At 34.5% G+C, this 14111-nt stretch overlaps 8 protein-coding genes across 8 annotated transcripts, besides 1 other annotated feature; 4 read left to right on the forward strand and 4 right to left on the reverse strand. All coding sequences in view use genetic code 12, as the record gives it.

The window, feature by feature from the left end:
- Positions 1-674: 674 nt before the first annotated feature.
- DEHA2F26840g (DEHA2F26840p) lies at positions 675-1928 on the forward strand (the record flags this gene model as incomplete). The annotated part of the gene is made up of 1 exon (XM_461506.1): positions 675-1928. The coding sequence occupies one exon, from the start codon at positions 675-677 to the stop codon at positions 1926-1928; it is 1254 nt and encodes a 417-aa protein (XP_461506.1).
- Positions 1929-2008: 80 nt separating this feature from the next.
- DEHA2F26862g (DEHA2F26862p) lies at positions 2009-3640 on the reverse strand (the record flags this gene model as incomplete). Its single annotated transcript, XM_461507.1, has 1 exon — positions 2009-3640. The coding sequence occupies one exon, from the start codon at positions 3638-3640 to the stop codon at positions 2009-2011; it is 1632 nt and encodes a 543-aa protein (XP_461507.2).
- A 247-nt stretch (positions 3641-3887) lies between these two features.
- Positions 3888-4586, forward strand: DEHA2F26884g (DEHA2F26884p; the record flags this gene model as incomplete). The annotated part of the gene is made up of 1 exon (XM_461508.1): positions 3888-4586. One exon carries the CDS (start codon positions 3888-3890, stop codon positions 4584-4586), a length of 699 nt encoding a protein of 232 aa, XP_461508.2.
- A 681-nt stretch (positions 4587-5267) lies between these two features.
- On the reverse strand, positions 5268-8060 carry DEHA2F26906g (DEHA2F26906p; the record flags this gene model as incomplete). Its single annotated transcript, XM_002770862.1, has 1 exon — positions 5268-8060. The coding sequence occupies one exon, from the start codon at positions 8058-8060 to the stop codon at positions 5268-5270; it is 2793 nt and encodes a 930-aa protein (XP_002770908.1).
- A 411-nt stretch (positions 8061-8471) lies between these two features.
- Positions 8472-8825: a long terminal repeat (solo LTR of Debaryomyces hansenii Tdh2 retrotransposon).
- A 277-nt stretch (positions 8826-9102) lies between these two features.
- DEHA2F26950g (DEHA2F26950p) lies at positions 9103-9444 on the reverse strand (the record flags this gene model as incomplete). Its single annotated transcript, XM_002770863.1, has 1 exon — positions 9103-9444. One exon carries the CDS (start codon positions 9442-9444, stop codon positions 9103-9105), a length of 342 nt encoding a protein of 113 aa, XP_002770909.1.
- A 248-nt stretch (positions 9445-9692) lies between these two features.
- Positions 9693-9950, forward strand: DEHA2F26972g (DEHA2F26972p; the record flags this gene model as incomplete). Its single annotated transcript, XM_461511.1, has 1 exon — positions 9693-9950. One exon carries the CDS (start codon positions 9693-9695, stop codon positions 9948-9950), a length of 258 nt encoding a protein of 85 aa, XP_461511.1.
- A 283-nt stretch (positions 9951-10233) lies between these two features.
- DEHA2F26994g (DEHA2F26994p) lies at positions 10234-11187 on the reverse strand (the record flags this gene model as incomplete). The annotated part of the gene is made up of 1 exon (XM_461512.1): positions 10234-11187. One exon carries the CDS (start codon positions 11185-11187, stop codon positions 10234-10236), a length of 954 nt encoding a protein of 317 aa, XP_461512.1.
- Positions 11188-12321: 1134 nt separating this feature from the next.
- Positions 12322-13956, forward strand: DEHA2F27016g (DEHA2F27016p; the record flags this gene model as incomplete). The annotated part of the gene is made up of 1 exon (XM_461513.1): positions 12322-13956. One exon carries the CDS (start codon positions 12322-12324, stop codon positions 13954-13956), a length of 1635 nt encoding a protein of 544 aa, XP_461513.1.
- Between the last annotated feature and the right edge of the window lie 155 nt (positions 13957-14111).

A 14111-nucleotide genomic window follows, 5' to 3' on the forward strand; every position in this document is an offset into this window, starting at 1 on the left:
TTCAATACAAGTGAATATATGGCCGTTTTATAACTTAAATTTTCTATCTAGGATAAACTTTTCATCCCTCGGATTAATTCGCTGTCCCGCAAAATTAGAATACATCATAGCAAGATATACCATTTTGGTCTACTCGGTAAACTTTACGCAGTTTTTTACATCCATGAATAATAAGACCACTGCCAAGCAACTCCTCGAAAATAGCATATCCATTGTAAGCTATTGTGGAGCAATACGGTTTCTTATTATTCGGAGCGAGAAATAATCCGAGCAATACGTCATTCCAAATATGGGGTAAACAAAAAACCTGCAAATGCGGCATGGCCAATCGACCGTATTCGCTAATCCAACTAGTAGGATACCTTATTGGTAGGAGGTGAATAACTTCCGGGAAAACTTTATGTAGTGTACAGTTATTGGTCCCAGAAAATTTTCGAATAGGTAATGATGCAGGAACAACCCCACGTCGGAAGATTCGAACAATGCCCTATGATAATCCCGTCCCGAGTACAATAGATTGCAATTCTTATTACATGTGGAGTCAATATTCAACCCTATTCTACATGATCATTCATGGAAATGTTGGGGATTTTTTAACTAACCTTTGAGCCAAAGGACATAAGTACAACCCAATTAGCTTGGCGTAATAATATATTTGTCGTGGTACAGTAAAGATGGTTTTCCTTAAAAAACTTGCAGCTATCTCGACGCTTCTCCTTGGTTCTACACAAGCCTACGAAAATGGATTAGGACTTACACCACAAATGGGGTGGAATTCTTGGAATATTTATGGCTGTGATATTAATGAGACAATCATTATTGGAGCAGCTGAAAAAATAAAGGAATTAGGGTTACAAGATCTTGGGTATGAGTATATTGTCATGGATGATTGTTACCAATTACATGAAAGAGACAATACCACGAACAAGATTCTAGCTGATCCTGAAAAATTTCCCAATGGTATCAAGCACCTCGCCGATTCTATTCATGATTTAGGATTTAAGTTTGGTATGTATTCTTCTGCTGGTAGGTATACATGCGGAGGGTATCCTGGATCTTTACATAACGAAGAACTAGATGCTGATACATTTGCAGATTGGGGAATTGATTATTTGAAATATGATAATTGCTACAATGAAGGGAACAGTGGTACAGCGCAAATCAGCTATAAGAGGTATGATAAAATGGCCAAAGCTTTGAATGCCACTGGAAGACCCATTTTCTACTCCTTGTGTCAATGGGGGGAAGATAATGTATGGAATTGGGGGTCTACGGTTTCAAACTCCTGGAGAATTTCTGGGGATATATATGATCACTTTGATCGTTATGACGACCGCTGTCCTTGTGAATCTTACGAATGTCTTGGTCTACAGGGTTACATGTGCTCCATGACTAACATATTAGAGAAAGCTGTTCCTCTTGGACAAAAAGCAGGAACAGGTCAGGGATGGAACGACTTAGATAGTCTTGAAGTAGGAAATGGTGGAATGAATTATGATGAGTATGTTGCTCATTTTACACTTTGGGCTATATTGAAAAGTCCTTTAGTTTTAGGTAATGATGTTACAAATATGACTGACGAAGACTTGGGTATCGTTAAAAATGCTCAAATAATTGAGATTAATCAAGATTTATCTGCCCCAGCACACAGAGTTTGGAAAAAATCTGTCAAAGGAGGATCACTTCAATTATTTGCAACTACTTTGTCTGATGAGACACAAATTGTAGCAATTTTTAACAGCGGTGATTATGAAGAAGACACAGAACTTTTATTTGAAGATATTTTTGTTGATGACTTGACAATGAAAAACAAATCGTATTCTGGTAAAGAATTATGGACGAATGAAACTTCAACATTTGAAGATAAAATTAGTACTTCTGTCAAAACACACTCCATTAAGATTTGGAAGTTGACTGAGGCCAATTAAAAATACAATTTCTAATATCTATATAATACTCTACACATTGAATATAAATTGAAATATTAAAATATCTATAATCTTTCCACCTATTTTCCGTAACACTTGAGTTCCATGTATCTTAAAAATGGATATGTTATACCAGTAAAGGCCATACATATCCAAAATCCAATGTCCCCACCATAGTCTCCAATATTTCTAGCAATCCATCCTTGCCAATAAACTTGGTTCATACCTACGACGGCACCCACTATTCCTATTGCAAATGACACAAGTGCTGCAATTCCGAATGTTATCAGACGAGGCTTATTCCAACAATCCCAATTATATAAATAATCTTCCCTATTCGATTGCTCTGTTTCCTCTGTTGCATCCTTTTCAAATTCTCTATAATGCAACTTTCGAGTGCTTTTTGGACGTCTAAAAATGAAATTTTCTTCAAGAAGAATTGTAATGTACATGGAAATCCAATAGGCTAACATAGGCAAAAAGTTTCCTAAAATTGTGAACAAGTGCTCTCTACCGACCAAAGATATAACGAGATATATCATGGTGCATAATATTGCCCAGCACCACCTTGGAATACTGGCTAATTTAGGATCAATCAATTGGAATTCAAATGCACTTGAATATGTGTTCATAATATTATTGCACACTAATGAAATATATAAAAGCACAACAATAAGTTTGCCAAAGTTTCCCCATGGTTTGCAAGCCTCATTAATTAGTCCCCCAACTCCAAACTCTAGGTATGCATCATTCCATGGCTTATACGAATAAGCAATTGTACCACAAATTATACTAATTAAGGCAACGAATGTAGTGGGCACTGATATACCTATGAAGGTTATCAAAAAAACTTGCCACGACGGAGTATTCTCGGGGAACAAAATATAATAGTCAGAAGCACCTGCGCCCCATGTTGCGGTGACAGAATAACCGATTGTAAAGAATGAAAGCCAGTTCCCTCTGACGGTCGCTGCGGATTGATTTTCCTTTGCAAGCATTTCATTTGTAATATTAATATAATCATATTTTTTACATACGACCACGTAGAACAAAATCGAAGCTATTGTTATAGGAATTGCAATAATATTTTGAAATCTGAGGACTATTTTAATACCGAAAACGGCTACCACCAAACTTATAATAGATATAATCACTACACCTACTGATAATGGAACTCCAGAAAGTGCAGCAAGCACTTCACCTCCCAAAACACAATTGACTACTGACCATCCAAGGCTGCTAATTATTACAATAATTGCTACTATTCTAACACCCCAGCATCCAAATAAGAACTTAGCCGTAACCATTTGACGGCATCCTGATTTTGCGCCCATTGTTGAACAGTAGGCAGGGACAAGACAACCTACAATCAAGGAAACAAGGCCACTAACTAGAGAATCACGAAAATTCAAGTAAAATAATAGTGTTGGTAGAAAAAAGGATGACATTGACGTCAAACCACCGCATGCTGCTACCCATAATCCCAAAACATTAAGAAATTGTCTAATCTTTGAATGTTTCTTTTTCTGTGATAACAACTCTCTCTCTTCTGGCGTCACTCTTTCTATACCCCTAGTTTCTATTCCTAATGAGTCTACTTTATATACCCATGAGATCCAATGGCTACTTTTACTTTTTTCATAACTTTCTGCTGAAGAAACAAGTTGCAGCTCGCCTTCTCCTATATCCTTTTCCGACTTTGTTCCTGGCATTATTCAATTATATCCAGTTACTCAATTCTACTGTCCCTGGTGAATCAGGTATCATAGTATTTCAAAGCAATGACTTTAGAAAATTTTTGTGAAGTCTTAGATTCGATTTCTGAATCATGTAGGCGCATACTGATTATGCACTTAAAAGGAGATTCGAATGTACAAAATAATATACGAAATGATGGTCAAGGCAATTTGATACTTGTTTTCATAATTTTTTTATTAAAGTCCGCTTATACAATTCACCATGGGTCACATCATAGACGATTTACTAGAAAAATACAAAGAAAGGTATCAGAAAGCCATAACTCATGCTTTAACAAAAGAATTATGCGAAGGAACTTTGCCCGATTTCAAGCTCTTCACATACTTAACACAAGACTTAAAGTTCTTCCAATTAGGAATGAACGTCTTTGGTAAGACATTGGCCTATTGCGATAATACAGACTCGGCCATTATTTTAAGCAAACAGATAGGTTTCATTGCCAATGATGAGAACGATTACTTTGATAACTGCTTGACTCAATTGAAGGAAACCAGTAAACCTGAATTAGAGCAACATTGTTGCAAAATGTTGCTTGGTCCTGATTCACCTGTATTACCTCTGGTTGAAAAATATCTTCAATATTTAAAACATTTAGCACATGAATCCCTGTCATATGTTGAGATTATTACTTTCATGTATTTGATGGAGCAGGTCTATCTTGGGTGGGCTGATTTCCATATTCTCAAAGGGAATGTTCGTGAAGACTTGCCATACAAGTATAAAGAGTGGATTATTCTTCATAGTGGAGATAAATTTACTTCTTGGGTAGAATTCTTAAAAAGAGAAGTGAATAGGGCAGTAGTGTCACAAGATGATCGTTCTCTGTGTGAAGAAGCGTTTTTAATGGCTCTAAACTTGGAAATTGCATTTTTCGATTCGTGTTATTCGTATAAAGAGTAGTTGTCTATAGATAGCTATGTATTTTGCTATATAAAAAATCATATTGCCATCTTATAGATGTCCAACTATCTACTAAGGGTTCAAGAGCTAATCATATGAATCGGAACACCTCGTATATGGCTATGTCTATGAATGTTACGTTTGTGGAGTACATCATTGCTTCCGGCTTAACACCGCTAATTTTTAGGATTAATTTTTAAATTATGTTACCATTAAAGTACAGCCTAAGGAGCATTTATGAATGTCGAACACGTTTCACTTGCATAATTGCACAAAATGTTGCAAGAGATGTCGAATATGGCATTACGTTTGAGATCTAATGCTAACCCTTCTGATTAATCCTTAATTGCTCGTACTATTTAGTATGTCATATTAAAATGTTCAAGACATGCAAGATAGTATTGTCTGATGTCTGCATATTTTGAAAACCCCGGGCTATATAAGATCATAGGAAATTATTTCAATTCTTTGATTCATGTACTCTTAAACATAATAAAGCCATACATCTCTACATTTTTCCTTGTATAAAAGGTATTGATTAGAGTTTAAACATATTGAAAATCATTGTATTTTATCAAATGAATCAAACAAAATTGAAATTTCTAATATGTCTGAAGGTTTTATCGAAAAAACTCAATAATTCAGTGTTTACATTACACGCATATATCAATAATTCTAGTGTTAATGAAGATGACTAAGTCTGTTGTAAAACTCATTATCAAAAAAAAAGTCTTCAATCCCGAATTCCCTAAAAGGATCGCTCTCCTGGAGCATGACATCAATTTCAGTATTGGCTATAACATTTGAATTTTCAAGTGATAAATTCCCTGGAAATGAATCGCGGTTAGTTTCAGATTTTTCAAACTTTGACCATATGCCTCTGAAATGACGGCCATAGGATTCTTCTTTAAAAAAATCCAACAGTCTCCATAATTTGTCCACTTGAATGTCGTGCATTAAATCCCTTATTGATCCAGCATCTTCTTGATTTCCTATTGAATCTTTGTCAATTTTTCTGTAACGACTAAACGTGGATATGTCATTTTTAGGACAGCTCGAATCCTTTTCCTTAGAGTTTACACAAGATGTTAATAAATTTTCTAGCTCACAAATATCATGTAAAGAATACTTTAACGAAGCATTCTCTGTTTTTTCTTCATCAGCATAAAGATTGTCGTCAGCAACAATGTTCAAACCATATATAATTGACTGTGTATATTTCCAAGCGAAATAATATCTGGTTTTGAACAGGCTCATGAAATTTCTATTAGAATTCATTAAACTACTAAAAACAGATAATAGGTTCTCAAGTGTTTTATCATATAGCTTTAAGGTCTCCTTACTCATAACTCTCGCAAGAAATTTCTTTTCTAATGACTTCTGTGTACACTTTACTCGCATTTGGATCAGAAATGTAAGCAGTTCCATACGACTAAATATTTGCAATATAGGACTCAAAATCAACGTAAACGCCGGACCAAAATATTCATCGCAATTATCCATAAGGCTCCTAGAGATGCCTGCCAATTCAGAACCTATAGTTTGTATAAGTTTTTTCAAATAAAAAAGACTCAACAGTAAGTTCTTATTTACCTCATAATAAAGGAATAAGCAATAATAGGTTGACAGTAGCATAATTTTGCAATATAAATATAATTTAAATTTTTGTATCTTCAAGAATTTGGGAACAGTCATGTCAGTATTAAGATAATCATTTAGTGTTCCTAAATTTTCTTGAACTAGAATTTCAAAGCCAGACAAGTATTTAGCCAACTCAGATATTGTCATATCTGAATTGACCCTGAATATTCTTTCTAGATACCCATGTGCAGATTTAATTACAGGCTGCAAAGCTTCTATTGCGGTTACTATTTCAGTTTCTATACCCATATGGCGATCAGGACTATTTCTAGGGACTGATGGTATCTTCGTATCATAGTTTGACTGAACGGTATAAATTTGAGTGCCGTATAATATTGAATCTTCAATATCTAAGATAGTTAAAAAATACCATAAACGCCGACTCAATATTTTCACTTTTTCCTCCATTCTCCTATCAGCGTAATATAGAATATAGTCCGGGTCTCTATTTAAAAACAAGGAATTTGCCATTTGATACAAGTTTCCGATACTAACTGGAGATTCTGTTCTAGTGAAAGTATTCTCTTCGGGCGCATAGGTTTGATAAATCTGCATCATGAGCGAGGCCTGAAAAATTGCCAAGTTTGGTAACGAAATTAGGTCTAATTCTCTAATACATAATTTCGCTATATCTATTGTTTCTATTGGTATGGGATTCTCTAAAAGATATTTTTTGTTTCTGATATATAATGAATAATTTTGTGAATTTAACATGTTTTCATTTTTCCGCACATCGTTATTAAATAACGATAAATAACTTAATCTGATTAGTATTAATAGTGTTACAACAACCGCTATATCATGTCTATTCCTGATTTTTATGGTTTCTATTCTATTTCTTTGGGAATCATTAAGCTCTTCGCCAAATATTCGAAGAATATCTGACCGGAAACTAGCTTCATCTAAGATTGGAAAATGGGGATATAGAATTTCAAAGAATAAGTTTAAAAGTAAATTGAGTGCATTATTATTCGGCAATATAAACTTTATTTTATCCAATAAACTGTTCTCATTCTCAAGCTGTGCTGCTGTGTTAAAACTTAATCCTAAAGTTAGTCCGAACTTAGAGATTGCATCCTTCACTTCAATAATATCAGCCATAGTACAGTCTTTTCCTACCTTCTTAATATAACTATCGGCATAGAAATGACGGGACTTTTCATCCAATTTTTCTAGGTCAGCAATATGTGGCGATGAGAAATGTTCAAAATTCTTTGATGAAGGCGATTTAAAATAGCTAGTTAATAATACTCCTGCAGGATCTTGTTTTATTAAGATAAGATACCTTAATGGACCATATGGAGAAACTGGGACATTAGAGCTTGTGTTGAATGTATTTAAAAAATTGAATTTTCTCTCATCCAGTTGTACTGGATTGAAACCTATCAATCCCCTATTAGCTTCCCGGTTTAAGCAAACCGATTTTGACGAATTTCTTAATTCTTGCATAAACGTATCTCGCCCCTCTATATAATTTATGGGTATGGAATTTGGGTTGTTACCTAACGCAGATGTAGTTAAAACAGTTTCTAATTCTTTTACTTTTCTATTGAGAGTCTCAATTCGGTCACTTAAGTCTTCACGGTGTTCGTCATTTATACTCTCAGTTAACTCATCCGTGGTCTCCCTGCTATTTTGCTTGGAAAATTCCTGAGTAGCGCAGAGTTCATCGTCCATTACGTGTTGTCTTTTACGCGATAAGGAACTATACGAGCACGTACTTTCAATGCTTAATTTAATACAGCTCGAACAGGGCACTTCTTTGTCACATTTTCTTTTCTTCTTGTGGCAGTTGGCACAAACAAGTATTTGTCTGTTTCTCTTCTTATTCATTTCGGAATACTTCTTTTCTTAGGTAAAAAATCAAATCAAATACATTTAGGCAAATTTATTATAGTAATTTTCACCACGATGAAATGAACGTATATCTTTTAAGCGAATAAACTGTAAGATTTTATTTAAATTTAAGCTGTAAGGTAAATATGTTGTATAATATCTAAAATCAATTAAAAAACTCTCGTCACGTGTTACCAAGTATTGGGATAGAAAAAATACATGAATTCTATAAAGGAGAAACAAGATGTACAATAAACGACTTAGAAGAAGATGAAAAATATGAATTCGAATATAATAAAGTAAAAATAATTTTACCAAAAACTAATTTTCACCATAATGCATAAAATAGTTTCAATCGATGTTTTAGAATATTATTCAGATTCTATTTCTGAAGAATTATTAGAATCTTCGTGGGAATACCTGAAATATATAGGGAAGAATACTTATGTATTAGTATTGTATATATACGGGTCTTATATATCAATATTGGTTACTATAGAAGTAGTTAAGTGATCGATCTACCTATCGATGACTTTTTAGGATAGTCTTAGTTAAGTATGTTCTGCTTAATTGCTGTTCGTTGATTAGAAAATTATTCTTCTTCTGTGAGATTCATTCCTAATTTATATTCTTATTTCGTCTCAACTCATTAGATTAATTACATCGTCTCCGATGACTATCAGTATTGCTAGCATAGCTATTTATGGTTCCTACAATGATTTGGTTCAGAATCTTTATTCTGATAGTGACACAAAACCAACAGGTTGTATTGCAGAAAAAGCTTGCGAAACTTTAATAAAAAAAAGCAATGCTTTCAATCATGGTTTCTTTGTCCGTCTCAATTGATCTAGAGGTGATAATACTAGCTGGTGACTCATAATTAAAGTATCTGAACGCAACATAGTCCGTCCCAATATCCTGGAAAATAAAAACTATCATGTTCAAGTACATAAGGGTTGCATCAAAACAATAAAGAAATACTTCATGCGACATGAGATATCCATCCCTTGAAGATATTCAATAAGTCTGAATATAGATCTTATGAATATAGGAATAGAGCAACTAAAAGTGTAAGCAAGACATAATCCCAGTTCTTTAATTGAGAGGGAATATTTCTAGTAATCATAGCGCACTCGTTAGGGTGTTTAAGGACTCTATTATGAAAGAACAGTTCCACAACAATAAACATCCCAAAGAAAACTATCTGAACTATCAAACCACCAATAATTACATTTTCTCCGGTTTTTATGGATGACAGATTACCTTGAGCCATAATACCTGCACCGCCTGCTTGCCTAAAAAAGATAATACAACTTTTTACTGATTGCAGCTCGCTCTCTTCTATGTTCTCTTTCGGCCTTGAATCAGGCAACCTTTTCATTTTTGCAATTAGATTCAGTTATACAGTTATACCCCTTTGGTGAATCAAGTATATGATAGATATTTGTGAGATAATAGCAGCCCAAACTAATGATTTTAGAATTTCTAAAGTCTTACGGAATCGTTTCTTGAATCATGTAGACGCATATTGATTATGCACTTACTGAAGTTGAAGAATATCTTCGGTATTTAAAACATTTAGCACATGAATCCCTGTCATATGTTGAGATCATTACTTTCATATATTTAATGGAGCAGGTTTATCTTGGGTGGGCTGATTTCCATCTTCTCAAGGGAAATGTTCGTGAAAACTTACGATACAAATATATGGAGTGGATTGTTCTTCATAGTGGAGATAAATTTACTTCCTGGGTGGAATTCTTAAAAAACGAAGTGAATAGAGCCGTAGTCTCACAAGATTATCGTTCTCGGTTTGAAGAATCCTTCTTAAAGGCTTTAAGTTTGGAATTAGACTTTTTCGATTCGTGTTATTCCTATAAAGAATAGTTGTATATAGATCTACGGTTTTTGCTATCTAAAGCCATCTTGTGAATGTTATTAAAGCCTATCTAATTTAGAATTTACTACTTAGTAATATGTATCAGAAACCCCAGTAACATTTATATGTCTATAAAACATAAACATATGACGTAAGAATTTAGTGTTAACTAAGCTAATGGTAAGATTTAATGTTTGAAATGCATTCAACGTTACATAATATTAAGGAGAAAAATTTAAATGTATGCCGTCACGTGTACCCCTGCGGAATATGTTGCAAATACTCTGTAATTTAAAGCATATATCTTCCGACCAACGCTTCTTTATCTGTTGAAATTGATCCTGAACTATGAAAACTATCAGTTGTGCCATATTTAAATGTTCTAAATGCAACATAGTATTTTCCAATATCTTGCGAAATAAAGATCACCATATTCAAGAACATGAGCGCTGCATCAAAACCATAAAGAAATGCTTCATGCGAAATAAGATACCCATCATTTCCTTGAATATATTCAATTAATCTGAATATAGATCTTACGAATATAAGTATTGAGCAGGCTAAAAGGGTGAGCAAAATAGAATTCCAATTATTGAATTGTGAGGGTATATTTCTGATAAACATAGCACATTCATTTGGGTGTTTAAGGACTCTATAATGAAAGATCACTTCCACGACCATGAACATCCCAAAGAAAACTATCTGAACTATCAAACCACCAATAATCACGCGTTCCCCGGTCTTCATGGATGATTGGTCACCCGAAGACATAATTCCTCCACCACCAGCCTGCATTAAGAACGACACCACATCACCGACCACAAAGATCTTGGTTAAATACTTCAATGGGATAATTGAGTATCTTTGACACTCCATGCGCTGAATCAAACGGCCAAGAGACATGTATAAAGTGGCAGCATACAAGGCAGGTGCAACTAACAAAAGAATTGATTGGATAATGTATGGTCCAAGGACAGTGACATCATTACTTGATAAAAGTCTTCCAATATACCCTATGACTTCAAAAATTCCCCCTAATACAAAAGGTAGCATAATCCATAACACATGTTTTTCGCTTCTAGTAAAATGTTTTGAGGCCGTTGTTTTCACAATTTGGTAAACCTGGAAAATAGTCGCCAAACCAAATAACACAATAAATATAGCTGCTGCTGCCTTTGAAGGTGTATAATTATAGGCCTTCCAGGACTTTAACGATTCATCTCTGATTCCTAGTTTATTTGGCATAGTATTTATAAAAGCAATTTAGGATAGGTAGATTGTTATTTAGTTAGCTAAACCTAGTCTAATTCAAACATTGATCCAAGTTATACTGCAAAATCCTGTTACTTATATTCATTATAAACGATGAGATAATAATTAAAATCGACGGTCTTTAAAGGAGATTAATGGATTTAAACGGACTTCTGGGCGTTTAGCTTTTTTAAGGCTACATCAAAACGCGAATCGAAACAGACTAAATTTAGATCTTCCTATGCAGATGGAAAGCCGTACGCCTGTCTTGTAAGTGAAGCCATTACCTACTTTGTTGATTCACTCTTCATTGAATCAGTTCATTACGATCGTCTTTCAGCCACGCACTCACATACGCATACTGTAGATGTGTCTTACAGAAACCAAGCCTTTGATTGAACTTTTTGAATTTACACCCAATCAGCTATCATGATATCGTTCTACAACGCTGATTGAGACCCATTGATTTGTATACTGCCCATGTCATTCTTGATTCCCGATGTAAAGGAAGATTGCAATTGAAATTTTATTGCAATTCTGCGAAATATACAATTTTTTCTAAACCAAGCTTATTACTGAAAATTAAATACACAATAAAACATAATAGAAATGATTCTAAATAATATGAAATAAATTACAGCCTTTTAATTATTGATTAAATGGAAAAATTTCCGTTTATCCATTTGAATAAGAGGGTTCATATTGTGCTGCAACATTGCCTTTTCTTTTCGATCAAACCTGCATTATGACTTTGAAGGAAGTCATCTAGATCTTTCCTTGTTGGTATTATAGCGTCAATTGTATAACTGCTTATTTTTGACATTGATGTGGCTTAATTGCATCATCAATGACCTCAGAAATTATAATATTAAGACATCATTATCGAAAGTATGGATTAGAAAACGCAATTGAAATGTAAAGCACGTGAAAATATCATTTTTTAGCATTGGATGCACATGTGATACTTCAAAAAAGTATACACAGTTGAATGCGGAACAAAACTATGGCTGCGAATGGTCCCTATGATAACTTGACGAGTAGAGCTACCTGGTTTCCTTTGCTTCGGATATATATTAGGATCACAATTTCCATGTAAGTCAATATAATTTTTTCTTATTAAGGCTAACAATGAGTTTAAGGTTTTTGAGAGGTTCCCAAGAAAAGAAGCAACAAGTTGATATTGTTAACAAGGAATACGAAGTTGAGTCCGACAGCTCATCTGAGAAGTTGGAACATGTTTTTCAAGATCCACTTGTTGCCGAGCATTATGCCAAGATATACTCAGATTGTGAATATGAATGTAGGGACCATTTTGATCCAGATTTTACATGGACTGCCGAAGAAGAAAGAAAGGTAGTATGGAAAAACGATTGGTATGTCACATTTTGGGCTTTCTTTATGTTTACAGCTTTGGATTTTGACAGAAATAATATATCACAAGCTTTGTCCGATAACATGTTGGAAGACCTAGGAATGACTACAAATGATTATAATGTCGGTAAAACGATTAATTTGGTATGTTTCCTAGCAGCGGAGTTGCCATCCCAATTACTATCTAAGAAGGTCGGACCTGATATTTGGATTCCATCCCAAATTGTTTTGTGGAGTATTGTTTCAATGACTCAGGCAGCTATCACAAACAAAGTGGGCTTCTTTGTTACAAGAGGTCTCTTAGGGGCCCTTCAAGGTGGATTCATTTGTGACATATGCTTATGGATGTCCTACTTTTATACCTCAAAGGAATTTCCATTTCGTTTATCCTTATTTTACATTGCTAACCCTTTAACTGCTGTATGGTCAAGTTTATTGGCTTTTGCTTTATTAAAGATCAAAACCAACGCGCTCCCTGAAGGCTGGAAGTGGTTGTTTCTTGTTGAAGGGCTTTTTACTTTGATAGTTGGATTGGTTTCATACTTTAAAATGCCCGCATCAGCTGTCCAAACTAAAACATGGTTCCGCAAAAAGGGATGGTACACTGATAGGGAAGAGAAAATTGTCGTTAATAGAATCTTACGTGATGATCCAACCAAGGGCGATATGAATAATAGACAGCCAGTTAGCCCCAAGGAATTGGTTAAAAGTTTATTGGACTATGATTTATGGCCCGTTTATATTATCAGACTTTTGGGTGATATTGGGGCTTCCCCAACTAGTAACTACTTGACTTTAACACTCAGAAAACTTGGTTTCTCAACATTCAAGACTAACCTATTGAGCATTCCTTACAATATATTGATGATTATTACTATGCTTGCTTCAGGTTATGTATCAGAAATCATTAATAGCAGAGCATTAGTGCTAGCAACTATTCCAATATGGATTCTTTCGTGCTTGTTTCCCTTGAGATATTGGCCTGGTTCTCAAGTTGATGTATGGGGAACTTTTGCCATACTTACAGTTATTTTAGGTGCATGTCCCACATGGCCGCTCACCATATCATGGTGTTCAGCGAATTCCAATTCCGTTAGAAATCGTGCAGTTTCAGCAGCAGTTGTGAATGTGTTCTCACAAACCGCTGCGATTATTGCAGCAAATATATACAGGGATGATGATGCACCAGCCTATCATAGAGGGAATGTGGTATTAATAGGATGCGCTTTTGGTGCTTTGGGTTCTTGCATTCTTGCGAGGTACTATTACATATTCAGAAACAGGCAGAAGGAAAAAGCTTGGAACGCATTAACAATCGAGGAACAAGAAGATTATGTCAAAAATACTACTGATGACACCAACAAGCGTCTTGACTTTAAATTCACTTACTGATGACGAGGTATCAATGATTTAATTGAAAATTGTGATTAGTTTGGGATACTACTTTTTTTTATCTTATAGAGAAACATAGAAATTGCAATTCTATTGCAGTATTAGAATTAGATAGTGTGTAAATAAAAAAATGAAGCAAGAAACTTTATAAAAAT

The sequence above is a fragment of the Debaryomyces hansenii genome (assembly GCF_000006445.2).
Source record: "Debaryomyces hansenii CBS767 chromosome F complete sequence".
Lineage (NCBI taxonomy): Eukaryota > Fungi > Ascomycota > Pichiomycetes > Serinales > Debaryomycetaceae > Debaryomyces > Debaryomyces hansenii.